Here is a 16,913-nt window from a genome sequence, read left to right on the forward strand (position 1 = left end):
TAACGTAACTTGGGTCAGAACAACTCAGAAGAACAGAACTGTGTGGTTTTTCTGGCCTTAGCACTTTCCTGTGAAAACTTGTGCTAACTAAGAATGGCAGATGGAGCAAGTATGGGAGTGTGGGTTGGGCTTTTTTCATCATTGCCTCTTCTTTCACTTGGGGCGAGTTTCTTAACCTTTGCTCCATCTTCTCCATTAGAAAATGAGGATGACACATCTTTGTTCCCAAGGTTGATTATAAAAATATTTTATGGTCTGTAGTTGAAAGTTGACTGGAGCAGAGTATTTAACATATTTAAGACTATTAAGGTGACTTTTCTTGAATGAACTCTTTAGACTGCAGTACCCTCTGGACTGGCAACTTTCTGTGTCTTCACAGCAGGTTGTGGGTTTTTTTTTACCTACCCAGTATCTTGAAGTACTTACCGTGTATTTTGTGTTTACTGAGACAGGGAAGTGCTTTTACAAGTTTTTCATTAACCAAAGTCCAAACAATATCTGTCTGGCTGTAAATTCTAGATTCCTCAAGGGTTTTTCTCTGCAGCCTGAGCCGATGTCTACAGGGAAGAGCCCTTTAAATAACTTCCCTTGTTTATATGTCAAGAGGGAGGCAATTAAAATTGAAGCTTTTCAGATTCTTGCAACTTGTTGCTTTTAGTGCAGTGGACGATCCAAAATTTGTGCTGGGTTGCAGTTCCTGTAGGCCTCTGACTCTTCCTGCTGTTAAAACTGAAATTTTCTGCCTGTGCTTCTGCTTTTCAGGGTTGACTGTCTCTGTTCCTGGCATGGAGAAAGCCCTGCATCAATATACACTGGAGCCTTCAGACAAACCTTTTGATATGAAAACAGTTCCACTGGCTACTGCACCAATCTTTGAGCAGAAAGCAGGTGATACTTGGGCTTCATTTAGAATCACAGAATCATAAAATGGTTTGGGTTGGAAGGGACCTTAAAGATCATCCAGTTCCAACCCTCCTGCCATGGGCAGGGACACCTCCCACCAGACCACATTGCTCCAAGCCCTGTCCAACCTGGCCTTGAACCCCTCCAGGGATGGGACAGCTTCTCTGGGCAACCTGGGCCGGTGTCTCACCACCCTCACACTAAAGAATTTCTTCCTGAGATCTCATCTCAATCTTCCCTCTTTGTTTAAAACCGTTCCCCCTTGTCCTGTCACTACACTCCTTGATAAATTTTAAATAGGCTGTGGGCAAGGCTGTAAGGATTCCAGTTGCCACAGTGATATTTGACATCTGTAAACTGGCTGCTGTCCTGGTAGGGTCAGGCCAAGACCAGAGGGGACTCAGCCAAATGCCATACAGGTGACAGTGTCACTGGCTCTGCAGAAACAAGCCTGATCCTTCCAGATAAAGAAAGACAGAGCCTCTTCTGAAGGAATGTGGGTTGGCAAGAATGTCATCATTCCTTCTGCTAACCTTTTTATCAGAGAGGAGTTTGTACATCAGCATTTATTGGTTCATAGATGGCTGCAAAAAGTAGAGTCTAGAAGCATTTAATTCACCTCATTGGCTTTTTTCCATGATCTTGCACAACTTTTTCTTTAAAAGTTGGGGGATAATTTTTTTTCCCCCTCTTCTTCCAGCTTTTTTTCTGACTATTCTGGACTAAAGCAGGGTTTCTTCATCATTACTCGAACATCTCTCCTCTTCTCTCAAAAAGTAGAGTCTAGAAGCATTTAATTCACCTCATTGGCTTTTTTCCATGATCTTGCACAACTTTTTCTTTAAAAGTTGGGGGATTATTTTTTTTCCCCCTCTTCTTCTTCCAGCTTTTTTTCTGACTATCCTGGACTAAAGCAGGGTTTCTTCATCATTACTTGAACATCTCTCCTCTTCTCTCCTCACAATCCAACATTGCCTAGGAGAAAAAAATACTTTGGGGTGTGTGAGGAACCAAACTGGTAAAGTTTTGCAGCAGAATGTGTGAAAATCTACATGTTAAAGAATAATTTGAGTGGAGAGAGAAAGGCATTTAAAACTCCTGCCCGGTGTAGTTGACAGCACGATGTCTTTGCTTTTTCTCTTCCCAGAGATTGCCCTGGTGACCAGCAAACCCGAGAAAGTTGCTCCTTCACGTCAGGATATATTCCAAGGTAGGAGAGAAGATCAGCTGGGTCTCCAGAATTTGAAACTCAAGGAGGATTGCAACAGGTCAGGAGGGAGCGAGATGTCACTAAGTGTCTGCCATCTCTTTTCCCCTTCCTTTTCTTTTTTCCAGAACAACTAGCAGCCATTCCAGAATTTAAGAGCTTGGGTCCCTTATTCAAGTCTTCGGAACCGGTGCAACTCACGGAAGCGGAAACGGAGTATTTTGTTCGTTGTATTAAACACGTGTTCACAAACCACATCGTTTTCCAGGTAAGAGGAGTTCTGTGCTTTTGCCAGGGTGCAATAGGAGTTGGATCTTAATGATGCCTGGGTGTAGCATAAATAGTGTCGTCGCTGTGCCCTGAAGAGGGGGGTTTCTCTCTTCAGGGAGTTGCAGGGTAGAGTTAAGAGGGTGTGGGCTCAACAGTCAAAAAAAAAAAAAAAAAAGATGGAGGTTATAGAATCATAGAATGGTTTGGGTTGGAAGGGACCTCAAAGATCATCTAGTTCCAACCCCCCTGCCATGGGCAGGGACACCTCCCACTAGAGCAGGTTGCTCAAGGCCACATCCAGCCTGGCCTTGAACCCCTCCAGGGATGGGGCAGCCACAACTTCCCTGGGCAACCTGTTCCAGTGTCTCACCACCCTCAGAGTAAAAAATTTCTTCCTGAGATCTAATCTGAATCTTTTTTCTTCCAATTTGAAACCGTTTCCCCTAGTTCTATCATTACACCTCCTGGCAAAGAGTCCCTCCCCAGCTCTTCTATAGGCACCCTTCAGGTATTGAAAGGCCGCTATAAGGTCTCCCCGGAGCCTTCTCTTCTCCAGGCTGAACAATCCCAGCTCCCTCAGCCTGTCTTCATAGGAGAGGTGCTCCATCCCTCTGATCATCTTCGTGGCCCTCTGCTGCACCTGTTAATTATGACCCCATCAATTAAAAAATTCTAGTAAAATTAGAGAGAAAAGCCGTTTAGTCAGAACGGTGGGCTTGATCGAAGGCGCGGGATGTCTGCTGAGGAGTATTGTAGCTAATTTGGGGAAAAATCCTCGGGTAGAAATATTTCTTCTACACTTAAGTCCTTTTCAATGTATTCTTATGCAGTTTGATTGCACAAACACATTAAATGATCAGCTGTTGGAGAGAGTCACGGTGCAGATGGAGCCATCGGACGCTTACGACGTGATCTGTTGCATCCCAGCGCCCAGCCTGGCTTACAACCAGCCTGGCATGTGCTACACCCTGGTCCACATTCCCCAGGATGACCCCACTGCAGGTACCCTCTGGGGGGAAATAGCTCTGCACAACAAATCCCTCAAATTAAGATGCTAAAATGTCTAGGGTGTGAAATTTGGCGAGTGCGTGCTGAGGTTCTGGGGCTGTTTCTTTGTCCCGTGTCACGTGTGCTGGTTTTTGTGTAGAACCTGTGTAAAATGGTAGACACACTTTTTAACTAATCAGGGTATTGGATGAGGAAAAATGGGATGTTTAAGAGGATTGGGGAGTGTGCAGGTAATGCAGAAAAATGAATTTATTATCTTGAGACAATGAGAGGAGCACCCTTGAAAACACGGATGGTTGTTGTTAGAAGTCAGGAACAGAATTGGTCAAAAGAAAATACGTGTAGGGAAGAAAAAAAAAGATTGGTAGTTTGGTCCTTTATATAATCTGGCTAATGTCATTTATAATTCTCGAAAGAGATGAAAAATCACTATGAAATTTAGGAATGAGAGATTTTTCTTGGGCATAAAACTTCCCCTTTCTTGTTTTTTATTCTTCATGCTTAAAAGAAACTCCACTGGATTTGCAGTTGGTCTCACATGACTCACTTCATCAGTGGGGTGGATTCACTGGTTATGGCTTTATACCAGAGAAGATTAGAACGAGCCTGAATTCCTTGAACTGTGGTTTTTGGATCATAAATCCACTTGCCATAAACCCTTGCAGAGTTTCTCCCTGGAGCCAATGCCCACTGGATCTCACTGCAACACCCTGAATCAGTGGCCCTGGGGTTGTTACACCCTGGCCTTGGAATATTCCTCCCCTGGGACCCTCTTTTGCCCTTCACCTTAAAGTTTGGGGGAAAATTTTATGTAAAGCTGAAAAATGATCTGCCTGTGACCATGTTGTATCTTTTCGGGCAAATCTAATGCACGTTCTTTCCGGTCCCTTTTTGGGAAGGGGGGTGGGCTTCAATGAGAGGGAGCCAATGCCCACTGCAACACCCTGAGTCAGGGGCCCTGGGCTTGTTGCACCCTGGCCTTGGAATATTCCTCCTCTGGGACCCTCTTTTGCCATTCACCTTAGAGTTTGGGGGGAAATTTTATGTAAAGCTGAAAAATGATCTGCCTGTGACCGTGTTGTATCTTTTCGGGCAAATCTAACGCACGTTCTTTCCGGTCCCTTTTTGGGAAGGGGGTGGGCTTCAAGGAGAAGAAAGTGCACCACTAACCTGTACTGGCTTTTCTTCTTCTCCCCAGTTGCTTGTACTTTCAGTTGCACGATGAAGTTCACTGTTCGAGACTGTGACCCGAACACAGGTGTGCCAGAAGATGATGGCTATGATGATGAGTATGTGGTAAGTTCAGGATTGCTTTTTTGTCCTTGTTACTAATTTGGAATACACTGAAGAAAAGGATCTGGGGGTCCTGGTGGACAGTAAAATGACAATGAGCAAACAATGTGCTCTTGTGGCCAGGAGGGCCAGCGGAACCCTGGGCTGCATAGGGAAGAGTGTGGCCAGCAGGTCAAGGGAGGTCATTCTCCCCCTCTGCTCTGCACTGGTGAGGCCACAACTGGAATACTGCGTCCAGTTCTGGGCTCCCCAGTTCAAGAGAGACAGGGAACTACTGGAAAGAGTCCAGCGTAGGGCAACAAAGATGATTCAAGGACTGGAGCATCTCCCTTATGAGGAGAGGCTGAAAGAGCTGGGACTCTTTAGTCTGGAGAAGAGAAGGCTGAGGGGAGACCTTATTAATGCCTACAAGGATCTCAAGGGCGGGCTGAGGGAGGAGGGAACCAGACTCTTTTCAGTGGTTCCCAGTGAGAGGACAAGGGGCAATGGGCACAAGTTGGAACATCAAGGGTTCCACTTGAATATGAGGAAGAACTTTTTCACGGTGAGGGTGACGGAGCCCTGGAACAGGCTGCCCAGGGAGGGTGTGGAGTCCCCTTCTCTGGAGATTTTCAAGACCCGCCTGGATGCTCCTGAGTAACATGCTCTGACAAGCTCTGGGTGGTCCTGCTTTGGCAGGGGAGTTGGACTAGATGATCTCTATGGTCCCTTCCAACTCTAAAAATTCAGTGAAATTCAGTAGCCATTGGGTTGACAGTTTTCTTCTGGATCTGAAGCCAGTAGGAGAGAACATCAGGCCTGCCCAAAACACCATTTCCGAAATACTAAAGATTGTACCTTTAGATCCTTCTGTCAAAGGTTATTTTAACTTATTGCTCTATGAAGATAGGATTTGTGGGGACAGCAGGTCAAGGGAGGTGATTCTACCCCTCTGCTCTGGTGGGACCACACCTGGAATACTGTGTCCAGCTCTGGAGTCCTCAGCACAGGAGAGACATGGAGCTGTTGGAACAGGTCCAGAGGAGGCCGTGAAGATGCTGGGAGGGCTGGAGTCCCTCTGCTGGGAGGGGGGGCTGAGAGAGTTGGGGGGGTTCAGCCTGGAGAAGAGAAGCCTCCAGGGGGACCTTACAGCAGCCTGCCAGTCCCTCAAGGGGCTCCAGGAGAGATGGGGAGGAACTCTTCATGAGGGAGGGGAACCACAGGAGGAAGGGGAAGGGTTTGACACTGAAAGAGGGGAGATGGAGATGAGCTGTGGGGAAGAACTTGTTTGCTGTGGAGGTGATGAGAGCCTGGCCCAGGTTGGCCAGAGAAGCTGTGGCTGCCCCATCCCTGGAGGGGTTCAAGGCCAGGCTGGATGGGGCTTGGAGCAACCTGGTGTGGTGGGAGGTGTCCCTGCCCAGGGCAGGGGGTTGGAACTGAATGATCTTTAAGGTCCCTTCCAACCCAAACCATCCTGTGATCCTAGGAAGGAAGGAAGACCTTCCATTGTTTGTTTTCAGAACTCTGGCCCGATGTTTCCATCCCAAACCTTTGCGGTTCTCTTTATTGTGTTCATGTTCTCAATCATGGAAATACAAGTCATATCTCAGGAAAGTGCCCATCTTTTGGGCTTGGAGGATGTAAAGGCTCCTTCTGGATCCTGAGAAAGTCTCTCTCCTCAGGTGCTCAGGAATGGGTAGAATGGGCTTTGACTCACAAAGTGATTGCACCACTTCTTGCTTTCTTTTAGTGTCGCTGTTTTTATGTCAATGTCTTTATCTTTAGAGATGGCCACCATAAATACTATTTTTCCTCTCTGCTTTTTAGATGTTGTTATTATGATGTGCTTCTCCTGAAATTAAAGCCAGGCACCAGAGTTATTTTGGCAAAATGCTGTTGTTTCTCCTCTTCTTTCCCTTTCTGAGATTTGGACTGTTTCTGTAACTGGCAGCTGAAACTCTCCCTTGCTTTTCTGTCAGTTGGAAGATTTGGAGGTGACCGTGTCCGACCACATTCAGAAGGTTTTAAAGCCAAACTTCGCGGCCGCCTGGGAAGAAGTGGGAGATGACTTTGAGAAAGAAGAAACCTTTGCTCTTAGTTCCATTAAAACCCTTGACGGTGAGATGATCTCTCCTTGTTCATTGGTGGCCCATACAGTAATCCCAGTAAATCTGCCACGCTGGGGATATATTTAGGGTGGTAGGAAGAGAATTTGGTGCCTTCCCATGTGATGTTACGTCCCAGCTTTGCGCTGGAAAGTTGGGATTATAGGGAGTGGAAGTTCGGGATTGCAACAAAGATGGTGAGGGGTCTGGAGAATAAGTCTTATGAGGAGAGGCTGAGGGAGCTGGGGGTGTTCAGCCTGGAGAAGAGGAAGCTGAGGGGAGACCTTATTGCTCTCTACAACTCCCTGAAAGGAGGGTGTAGAGAGGTGGGGGTCGGTCTCTTCTCCAAGTCACAGGCGACAGGATGAGAGGAAATGGCCTCAAGTTACGCCAGGGGAGGTTCAGGCTGGATATTAGGAAAAATTTTTTCACTGAAAGGGTTCTCAGGCATTGGAATGGGCTGCCCAGGGAGGTGGTTGAGGCACCATCCCTGGAGGTGTTCAAAAGACAGGTTGATGTAGTGCTGGGAGGTATGGTTTAGTGATGATGCTCCTTGTTTGTTGTGTGGGTGTCTATTTTTGTCAGGTTGACGGTTGGCCAAGATGATCTTTGAGGTCCCTTCCAACCTAGAAGATTCTGTGATTCTGTGATTGCTTGAGGCTGGTTGAAAGGAGGGGTGAATTTTTAGGCTGTTGGAAGGGACGTGGCAAAGTAGGTGTGTTGATGGGATGCAACCAAGATAATGAATGGAAATGGTTGAACCACACCGGTGAAGAGAATGTTTGTTTTTTAATAGCGAACTAATTCTCACAGAAAGCAATTTTCTGGAGGTAATTTTCTTCTTCAATCTCTGAATGCAGAAGCTGTCAATAACATCATCAAGTTCCTGGGCATGCAGCCCTGCGAGAGATCAGATAAAGTGCCAGAGAACAAAAATTCTCACACGCTCTACTTAGCTGGTAAGTATTCCTGCTGCTGAACTCCACGGTTCCCTGTCCCCACAGATTTTTATTTAAATGGAAGGAGATTCTGCTCTTGTATAGAGATTTTTATTTTCTCTAAAGTGAACCAGTGAATTGAAAGCAGCTGGTGCTAATTTAGAGCCTGCTGTTTCATGTGTCTCTTGGAATGGAGATGTCCTACCTATGGGAATGGTAGTGAATCTTTTGAAGAACTTCCAGAGCAGACACCTAATTAAATTCTTTCCCAGTTTTTATCTCAAAAGGGGGTTCCTAGAACCATCTTGTTTTCAAGTTCCTGTCACTAAAGACACATCCTGAAGTGACTTCTTGTTTGGTGACCGTGCTCCAGGCTTACAGTTTGGGGCAAGCCCTGGAAGTGCTCTACAGAATTTTTTTGCAGTTGTTAAAGCCAAAGTGCAGTGAACATGGCACAGAGGGGTCTGACAGAAGGGCTGGATCTCAATTTATTTCATGGGGAAAAAAAATCAGTAACTCCAGGTCTGCATAGTGATGTCAAAGTGGGACTGGAGATGGCTTCTCTTGCAGTCTGAATTGTCTCCAGGAGCACCACTTCCAACCAGACTAGTAAATCATAGGAGGACTATTTCTCCCTCAAGGGCAGTTGAGGCCAATGGACTGTGCCTTCATGGCAGAATGACATGTGTTGCCTTCTCAAACTGGCAGTGAGCTTCAGCTAACAATTTTCTGGTTTTCACCTCTTTCACTCAGCCCAACCCTCCAGCAGCACTTGCTCACTGATTAATTAGGGCAGTATCTGTTATCTTCAGTCTTGGCTTCAAGAGCTTAGAGGATTTAGGGATCTGATCAATGCCTATAAATACTTAAAGGGTGGGTGTCAGGAGGATGGGGCTGGTCTTTTTTCAGTGGTGCCCAGTGACAGGACAAGAGGGGAACGGGCACAAACTGGAACAGAAGTTCCATCTAAACACAAGGAGGAACTTCTTTCCTGTGAGGATGGCAGAGCCCTGGAAGAGGCTGCCCAGAGAGGTGGTGGAGTCTCCATCTCTAGAGACATTCAAAACCCCTCTGGACATGTTCCTGTGGGACCTGCTCTCACAGGGGGTTGGACTAGGTGGTCTCCAGGGGTCCCTTCCAACCCCATCATTCTCTTATTCTGGTGGTTTAGTGGCTTGGTTTTGTTGTTCAGTTGTTTCCTCCCTTTCTGCAACCGCTCACAGAGTGAACGTGTCTTGGTCTCACCAAGTTGTTGGCTCCTGGATTGGGACTAGATCTCTGATCCTCTCTTAGAGCAATGGCTCAAGTGTTGTGTTGTCCTCCAGGTGTATACAGAGGTGGCTGCGATGTGTTGGTGAGGTCCAGGCTCGCGCTCGGAAATGGTGTGACCATGCAGGTGACAGTGAGGAGCAGAGAAGAAACCCCCGTAGATGTCATCCTGGCTTCCGTAGGCTGAGCGTTACCGGCGCGTGGACCGCGGTGGAAACCTTTGCAAAGCGGCTCTTGGGTATCGAGCAGCCTTGTCTGTCCTTCTGCATGTAGTTTTTTTTTATTCCTCAATTTGGTAAATATTTTGTATGATGTTACAGTAGTGGCTGGGTTGGTACTGAGCCCTTCTCCTGTCCCTTCCCTCGTTGTCACTTAACACATTCCCTTCTAACTTATTGCGTCTCTGGCCACTTGGGGTAGAGCAGGGAAGATATAAAAAGATGCAGGTGGTTAAGAAAATGGAATCAGACTTTTGTCAAAACTGATTTTTATTAACAGAAAATAAACACTGGTCGAAGTAGTGGAATTCGTATGAATTGCTGTTAATAAAATAGAAATTTCTTGTTCTAATTCTCTCGGCTTGGGTACAGAAAAAGTAGCCTATAATGGCTGTTTACTCAGCAAAACCCCCTTATTCCTAAAGGGATGCTATTAAATTTCAAACAGAAGCAGTTAAAAAACCCACACAAAACCTGCAGAATCTTCTAACCTGCAAATTTACAGTTTCTTGATTATTGTCTCCTCTGTTCCACACAGAAAAATCAACGTACAGAGAGAGAGAGATTAAACTTCACCTGTTGAGGCATATTCAGTTCTCTGATCCTTGTGTCAGATGATGTTACAGCCCAGAGGAGAGACCTTAAACTTCACCTGTTGAGGTATATTCAGTTCTCTGATCCTTGTGTCAGATGATGTTACAGCCCAGAGGAGAGACCTTGTGGTGACTTCCTTGTGAGGGAAGTTCTGCATCTCTCTGCTGATGAATTGTTTCTTTTGGTTCTCAAGTCAGGGTGAGGAAGGAAGAAATACTGGTTTAGTGGTAAAATTTAACCACCCATCCCAGCTCCCTGTGGCTGGAACAGCTATTGCTGCAGAAGAACACCTTGGCTTTTGCTAGTGCCAGTATTGCATATTCGACTTGCTCTTTGGGGAAGCTCCTGAGACAGTCCCAAGGGTGTAGTGGCAGTGAGTGACTCTGCTTCTTGAAGTGAAAAATCAGAGGAATAAGGGATGTGGGAAAAACTTCAAGTTTAGAGCTTTCCTTAGGGTAACTGGCCATTAAAAAGAGATTAGTGAAGACTAATTGCCCCCTTATGGGTGTAGATACAGCAGAGCATCGCTGCCCGTGGTTTGGAGGATGACAGATCCAGCTCTCCTGTTGCATTTATTCAGTTCCAAATTCTTCAGGACTTACAACCCTTAGTAGAAGGATAGAATTTAAACTGCCTGTGCAGCAACTCCAAACCAAATCAACATTCATCTTGGGTATAAGGACATCAACCTTTGGCTGCTAGTGGACAATAGGACACCTTAGTCCTAGTGGACAATAGGATGACCATAAGCTGACAATGTGCTCTTGTGGCCAAGAAGGCCAATGATATCCTGGGGGGCATCAAGAAGAGCGTGGCCAGCAGGTGGAGGGAGGTCATCCTGCCCCTCTGCTCTGCCCTGGTGAGGCCCCAGCTGGAGCACTGGGTCCAGTTCTGGGCTCCCCAGTTCCAGAAGGACAGGGAACTGCTGGAGAGGGGACAGCAGAGGCTACAAAGGTGATGAGGGGCCTGGAGCATCTCTCTGATGAGGAGAGCCTGAGGGACTTGGGTTTTTTTCAGTCTGGAGAAGAGAAGGCTGAGGGGGGATCTGATCAACACCTCTAAATACTTCAAGGGTGGGTGTCAGGAGGACAGGGCTGGTCTTTTTTTCAGTGGTTCCCAGCGACAGGACAAGAGGAAACGGGCACAAACTTGAACATGAGAAGTTCCATCTCACCATGAGGAGGAACTTCTTCACTTTGAGGGTGTCAGGGCCCTGGAAGAGGCTGCCCAGAGAGGTGGTGGGGTCTCCTTCTCTGGAGACATTCAAACCCCACCTGGACACGTTCCTGTGCAACCTGCTCTGGGTGGACCTGCTTTGGCAGGGGTTGGACTAGATGATCTCTAGAGGTCCCTTCCAACCTCACGTGATTCCGTGGACCTGTCTACCTGTGGCACGTAGCCAGCAGGAAAGGCAAGTAAGGACTTTTGCCTCCCCTCTTCTCCCTGGAGCCCTCCTGGATCTAAATACAAAGACAAGGCCAAGGTGAGCAGAAGCCTGGAAGAGCTGTCTCCATCCTGTAGCTCTACTTAAGTTGACAGTTTTGTCCATGCCTCCCTGCAGGCTAACTTTTTCTGCATAAAGGCAGCAGTTTGGCAGCCAAAGATGAGAGAGTTAGTGCAAACTGTTAGATCTGGAGATTGAAAAAAAAATAAAAATAAAAATCAAGGTTTCTTCCAGCCCCCGAAGTCTGACTCGTAAATGGTGAGAACGGAGCTGCAGCAGCTCAGAAGGAGTTGATGAAGTTGAGATACGCGTTGAGGAAGCCTGTGGGATCCTCCAGCTGTGGGTAGTGGCTGATGTGGTCGTCCAGCACAGACACTGTGGACATGGGAAGCACCTTCCTGTTGGAAGAACGCAGCAAGGCTTAAGCACAGGAACTGCAGCTACCGGTGAGGAGGACAATGTCCTCTTACACAGCTGGGATTCTGCCTGCAACATGGTTTTGGCACTAAAAAGCCCCTGTAGCAGCTAGAGTTGACCACTCTTCCAAGTGCTGGATTTACCTCAAGTTAGTTTGGAGGAGATTACCGGAGTTGATGAAGTTGAGATACGCGTTCAGGAAGCCTGTGGGATCCTCCAGCTGTGGGTAGTGGCTGATGTGGTCGTCCAGCACAGACACTGTGGACATGGGAAGCACCTTCCTGTTGGAAGAACGCAGCAAGGCTTAAGCACAGGAACTGCAGCTACCGGTGAGGAGGACAATGTCCTCTTACACAGCTGGGATTCTGCCTGCAACATGGTTTTGGCACTAAAAAGCCCCTGTAGCAGCTAGAGTTGACCACTCTTCCAAGTGCTGGATTTACCTCAAGTTAGTTTGGAGGAGACTACCTCAGTCAGTAAATTTTTTCGCTGCCTGATGTGGTTTTAAAATGCACGATTGATTTGTTTGAGAATTGTGATTTTGTTGCCTGAAGTGGGGAAGTGATTTCTAAACTGCTGAATCAGTTTAGAAATTCCCACCTGTTACAGGTGGGAATTAAAAACAGCCTCGATGAAAAGGGAATTGAAGGAAGAGTCTGAGACAAAGTCTCCCTCTAAATGAAACCCCGGGTGTGTAATCCCACTGTGGTCTTACTTGTAAAGCTGAAGAAACTCCGGATGCGGATTCACAGGGTCTAGAGGGCCATAAATGAGATGCACTGCAAGAGAGAAGCACAAACAGAGATTTTATACCTGAGGACATCTTTAAATCAAGCCAAGGAGGAGCCAGCCAGCTGCCAAAAGGGCTCTTGCTTCTCTGCCCTGAGGTCAAGTTCAGCTTCCAAACCCTCCTCCTGCAAACACCAAACCTTTCCTTGAGCAGCTACAACTTCTCTTGAGCTTGAAAAGCACCTTGGCTTCCCTGGGGCAGCAGCTGGAGAAGCTGGAGGCTGTAAACCAGCCTCTACAGGAAAGTTACCTCTTTCCTTTTACCTTAACAAGCTCAAAGCTCTGCTTTAACCCAGCCTTAAACTGGAGCAGGGACGTTTGTGACACTACCCCCTGCACAAACCAGATTTGAGCCACGTCCTCATCAACTCATTTACTTTGTTTTAAGTATTTGAAATAGGAAAAGGGAGGAGATTCTCCTGTCGAGGGCTATGGTTTTTGCTTCCCCTTTAATCTGCCCTTTTATTATTCTCTGCATAGGGTGCAAATTCTCTGCAAAGGACCTGAATTGATGATTTATTTTCCTAGGTTTTTTGTTAGGTAGTAGATCAGGAATTGGTGTCCGGTTCTGTTCCAAATGTCATGGAATCAGGCTTTTTTCTCCATAAAGATTCAAAATCCCTATAATCAGATTATTTTTTGTGTGTTAGGTAGTGAAGAACTGATCAAACTTTGATATGCTTTTACTGAAATTGATCATCAAACCCTGAGAAATCTTAATATAGCTATAAAATTCAGGACCAGGGGAAATGATCTCAAGTTGGGGCAGGGGAGGTTTAGATTAGATATTAGGAAGAATTACTTTCCTGAGAGAGTGGCCAGGCACTGGAACAGCCTGCCCAGGGAGGTGGTGGAGTCACCATCCCTGGAGGGATTTAAGAAACGTGTAGACATGGCTCTTCAGGGCATGATCTAGTGCTCAAGATTGTTGGGTTGGGTGTTTTGTGTTTGTTTGAGGTTTTTTTTTTGGGGGGGAGGTTGGGGGTTTTTTTGTGTGTATGTGGTTGGACTCGATGATCTCAAAGGTCCCTTCCAACCATGAAAATTCTGTGATTCTGTGAAAATAACAACAAGAAGCTCCAACCATAAGTGGAAGGAGCCAGCACCACGCTCCAGCACCTGCAGGGGATTCCCAACATCCCCACCAGTCAATCAAAGAAAACCCATTCCTACTCACATGGGACAGAGGTGGAGGTCAAAGCCCCAACCCAGCGGTCTCTGTGCTTCTTTCTCTGGTTTATGTACTGCAAAATACTGAAGAGAAACCTCTTGTTACGCGGCGGATGGTGCCTCCAGGTGCTGCACAGCCTGGAAATTGGCTCTTGGGTGAAATCTGGATCTCCTACAAACAGCCTCCCCGGGGCAGCAGCAAGACAAAAATCAGTCTGTTGATCATCTGTGAGCTTAGCCAACTGCCCAAGTTGGGTTTTATTTATTTAGATAGTCAGCAAATTAAAGTGCAAATGAGGTTGGGACACTGACTGTAGGTCTCACCCCTGCCAGCTCTGTGCTTTAAGTGCAAAGTCCAGAGTCCTGCTGGAGGACAATCCAAGTTCATTTAGGAAGGAGGAAACAGCCCATAATCTGGAGAAGAGGAGGTTTGAATCCTTCCCAGCTGAGCTGGAAGCAAATTTGGGTCCTCTGCTCCCAGTCAAATGCCACTGGGTAGGAAAAGGGGGTGAATCATTATAATCCTTGTCCCAGGTGGTGCAATAAGTCACAGGGGGCTGCAGGCAGCCAGCAAATGGGCACTGAAAGGTTGATTACTCCCAAGCCCCCTTGGCAAAATCCCCACTTGCTCAGCAAAAAAAAAAAGCTGATTTTTTTCTGCAAAACAGGGTAGAAATCAGCCTGCTAAAAGCTGATGCAGAGGCAGTGCTGTCTGAGCACTCCCATGCTTGGCTCTCCGGTGGTGCAGCAGCTCTGAAACTATTCCTGTGCCCTGCAGAAGAGGACTCAGTGCTCAACTACTGAGTGTGGAGGAATATACTCCAGAAGTATAATTTATCTTCTCCAGGAGAAGATAAATTGCACTGGTTGGGTCTTAAAAGTGAAAAATCCAAACTGCTAAAGGCTCCTCAGCCTGTCTCATCACCCAGCAGCTCGGAGTGACTCGGCCCAGCTCTCGGGTTCAAGAAGTTGGGTTATAAAAAGCCTTCCAAGGAGGGGAAGCCACGCTAAATAAACCTACTGATACTCTGACACGTGACTTTTAAGGGGCTGGGGCTATTTTGGCACTGAGCTTCCCACCACGGCTGCGCTACTGGTGTCACAAAAGGTGACACTGCAAGAATTTGCCAGGAATGGGACTTGCCAAGTGGGCAGTGTGTCAGGTGTGTGTCCATTGCTGGGCTCGGGGGAGTGTCCCTCGTTAAAAGAGGCAATTAGTGACCGCCCTTTGGAGGGGTTGAGCTATTTGGTCCTTACTGTGATTTATCCAGAGATTTTCCCAGTGGGAGGGGAGAGAAGTTTGAACTCTGGGGGAGAAGGACACACACACAGGATCCTCACTAAACAGGGATACTCAACCCACAACCACTCCAAAAGTCCCAAACTGGAGAAAACCAGATTTAGCTCCAGTTGTTAACAAAACTACATAAATTTAATCCGTGCTTGGAGTGACTCAGCCCAGCTCTCAGGTTCAAGAAGTTGGGTTATAAAAAGCCTTCCAAGGAGGAGAAGCCACGCTAAATAAACCTACTGATAAAAACAGGGTAGAAATCAGCCTGCTAAAAGCTGATGCAGAGGCAGTGCTGTCTGAGCACTCCCATGCTTGGCTCTCCGGTGGTGCAGCAGCTCTGAAACTATTCCTGTGCCCTGCAGAAGAGGACTCAGTGCTCAACTACTGAGTGTGGAGGAATATACTCCAGAAGTATAATTTATCTTCTCCAGGAGAAGATAAATTGCACTGGTTGGGTCTTAAAAGTGAAAAATCCAAACTGCTAAAGGCTCCTCAGCCTGTCTCATCACCCAGCAGCTCGGAGTGACTCGGCCCAGCTCTCGGGTTCAAGAAGTTGGGTTATAAAAAGCCTTCCAAGGAGGGGAAGCCACGCTAAATAAACCTACTGATACTCTGACACGTGACTTTTAAGGGGCTGGGGCTATTTTGGCACTGAGCTTCCCACCACGGCTGCGCTGCTGGTGTCACAAAAGGTGACACTGCAAGAATTTGCCAGGAATGGGACTTGCCAAGTGGGCAGTGTGTCAGGTGTGTGTCCATTGCTGGGCTCGGGGGAGTGTCCCTCGTTAAAAGAGGCAATTAGTGACCGCCCTTTGGAGGGGTTGAGCTATTTGGTCCTTACTGTGATTTATCCAGAGATTTTCCCAGTGGGAGGGGAGAGAAGTTTGAACACCGGGGGAGAAGGGGACACACACACAGGATCCTCACTAACCAGGGATACTCAACCCACAACCACTCCAAAAGTCCCAAACTGGAGAAAACCAGATTTAGCTCCAGTTGTTAACAAAACTACATAAATTTAATCCCCGAATTTCCAAAGAAGACAAAAAAAAAACACCCTACATTGTACATCCCCAGCCTTGTCCTTCTCCCACTGTGCACAGGCTCGGATCCCCTCAATTCCAGACTTCATTTTCCTGCCTTGCATCATCCCAGCAAGAATCCCTGCACCTACATCACACCCCAGCTCTTTTTTTTGGGGGTGCAATAATGATTCCAGACCCCAAGTCCCAAACTGGAGAAAACCAGATTTAGCTCCAGTTGTTAACAAAACTACATAAATTTAATCCCCGAATTTCCAAAGAAGACAAAAAAAAAACACCCTACATTGTACATCCCCAGCCTTGTCCTTCTCCCACTGTGCACAGGCTCGGATCCCCTCAATTCCAGACTTCATTTTCCTGCCTTGCATCATCCCAGCAAGAATCCCTGCACCTACATCACACCCCAGCTCTTTTTTTTGGGGGTGCAATAATGATTCCAGACCCCAACAGAAGCAGTTGGAGGCTCCGAGGGACCAGTGTCCAAGGACCTGGCTGAGCTCCAGTGACCTCCGAGCCATGGTATGACCCTGCCTGCAAACAGAGCGATGCCATGGGTGTAAAACCAAGGTCATGAAGCAATTAACACCAACGAACCTGTCCACAACGAGATTGCCATCGTTAGTCCGCACCGCTGTCCACATGTCCCAGTACTCTGCCGGCGAAGGCTGCGTGTAGGGCCCAAAGACTGCTCCGAGCCTGAAAATTAAAGAGTTCTGAGCAAAACAACGGAAACCGTGTTAATGTATGACTCGAAAAACTAGGTTTGCCAGCCTGGAGGAGGGCATGGCCTGGAGGACCAAGGTCACAGAATCACAGAATCTTCTAGGTTGGAAGGGACCTTAAAGATCATCTTGTCCAACCGTCAACCTGACTGACAAAAATAGACACCCACACAACAAACAAGGAGCATCACCATCACTAAACCATACCTCCCAGCACTACATCAACCTGTCTTTTGAACACCTCCAGGGATGG

General features: G+C 47.0%; 2 protein-coding genes and 1 long non-coding RNA gene across 3 annotated transcripts in view; 1 reads left to right on the forward strand and 2 right to left on the reverse strand.

Moving 5' to 3' along the window:
* The window catches only part of COPG2 (coatomer protein complex subunit gamma 2), a 30,108-nt gene extending 20,610 nt beyond the window's left edge, over positions 1–9,498 (forward strand). The window contains 8 exon segments of the mRNA XM_014945445.1: positions 763–888; positions 2,051–2,113; positions 2,239–2,378; positions 3,211–3,382; positions 4,587–4,684; positions 6,640–6,778; positions 7,626–7,724; positions 9,029–9,498. Coding sequence (XP_014800931.1) covers positions 763–888; positions 2,051–2,113; positions 2,239–2,378; positions 3,211–3,382; positions 4,587–4,684; positions 6,640–6,778; positions 7,626–7,724; positions 9,029–9,159 — 968 coding nt within the window. The 3' untranslated portion in view covers positions 9,160–9,498.
* Positions 9,443–10,631, reverse strand: LOC106889928. The gene is made up of 2 exons (XR_001412430.1): positions 9,907–10,631; positions 9,443–9,830 (listed from the first exon to the last, which is right to left on the reverse strand). It is a non-coding gene; the product is annotated as an uncharacterized LOC106889928 (long non-coding RNA).
* Positions 10,632–11,033: 402 nt separating this feature from the next.
* The window catches only part of MEST, a 13,651-nt gene continuing 7,771 nt past the window's right edge, over positions 11,034–16,913 (reverse strand). The window contains exons 9-12 of the mRNA XM_014945414.1: positions 16,533–16,634; positions 13,612–13,688; positions 12,361–12,424; positions 11,034–11,626 (exon numbers count right to left, since the gene is read on the reverse strand). Of these exons, the coding sequence (XP_014800900.1) occupies positions 11,509–11,626; positions 12,361–12,424; positions 13,612–13,688; positions 16,533–16,634 (361 nt within the window). The 3' untranslated portion in view covers positions 11,034–11,508. The remainder of the gene's footprint in view (positions 11,627–12,360; positions 12,425–13,611; positions 13,689–16,532; positions 16,635–16,913) is intronic.

Source organism: Calidris pugnax, unplaced genomic scaffold (genome assembly GCF_001431845.1).
Source record: "Calidris pugnax isolate Ruff unplaced genomic scaffold, ASM143184v1 scaffold96, whole genome shotgun sequence".
In the NCBI taxonomy this organism is placed as follows: Eukaryota; Metazoa; Chordata; class Aves; order Charadriiformes; family Scolopacidae; genus Calidris; species Calidris pugnax.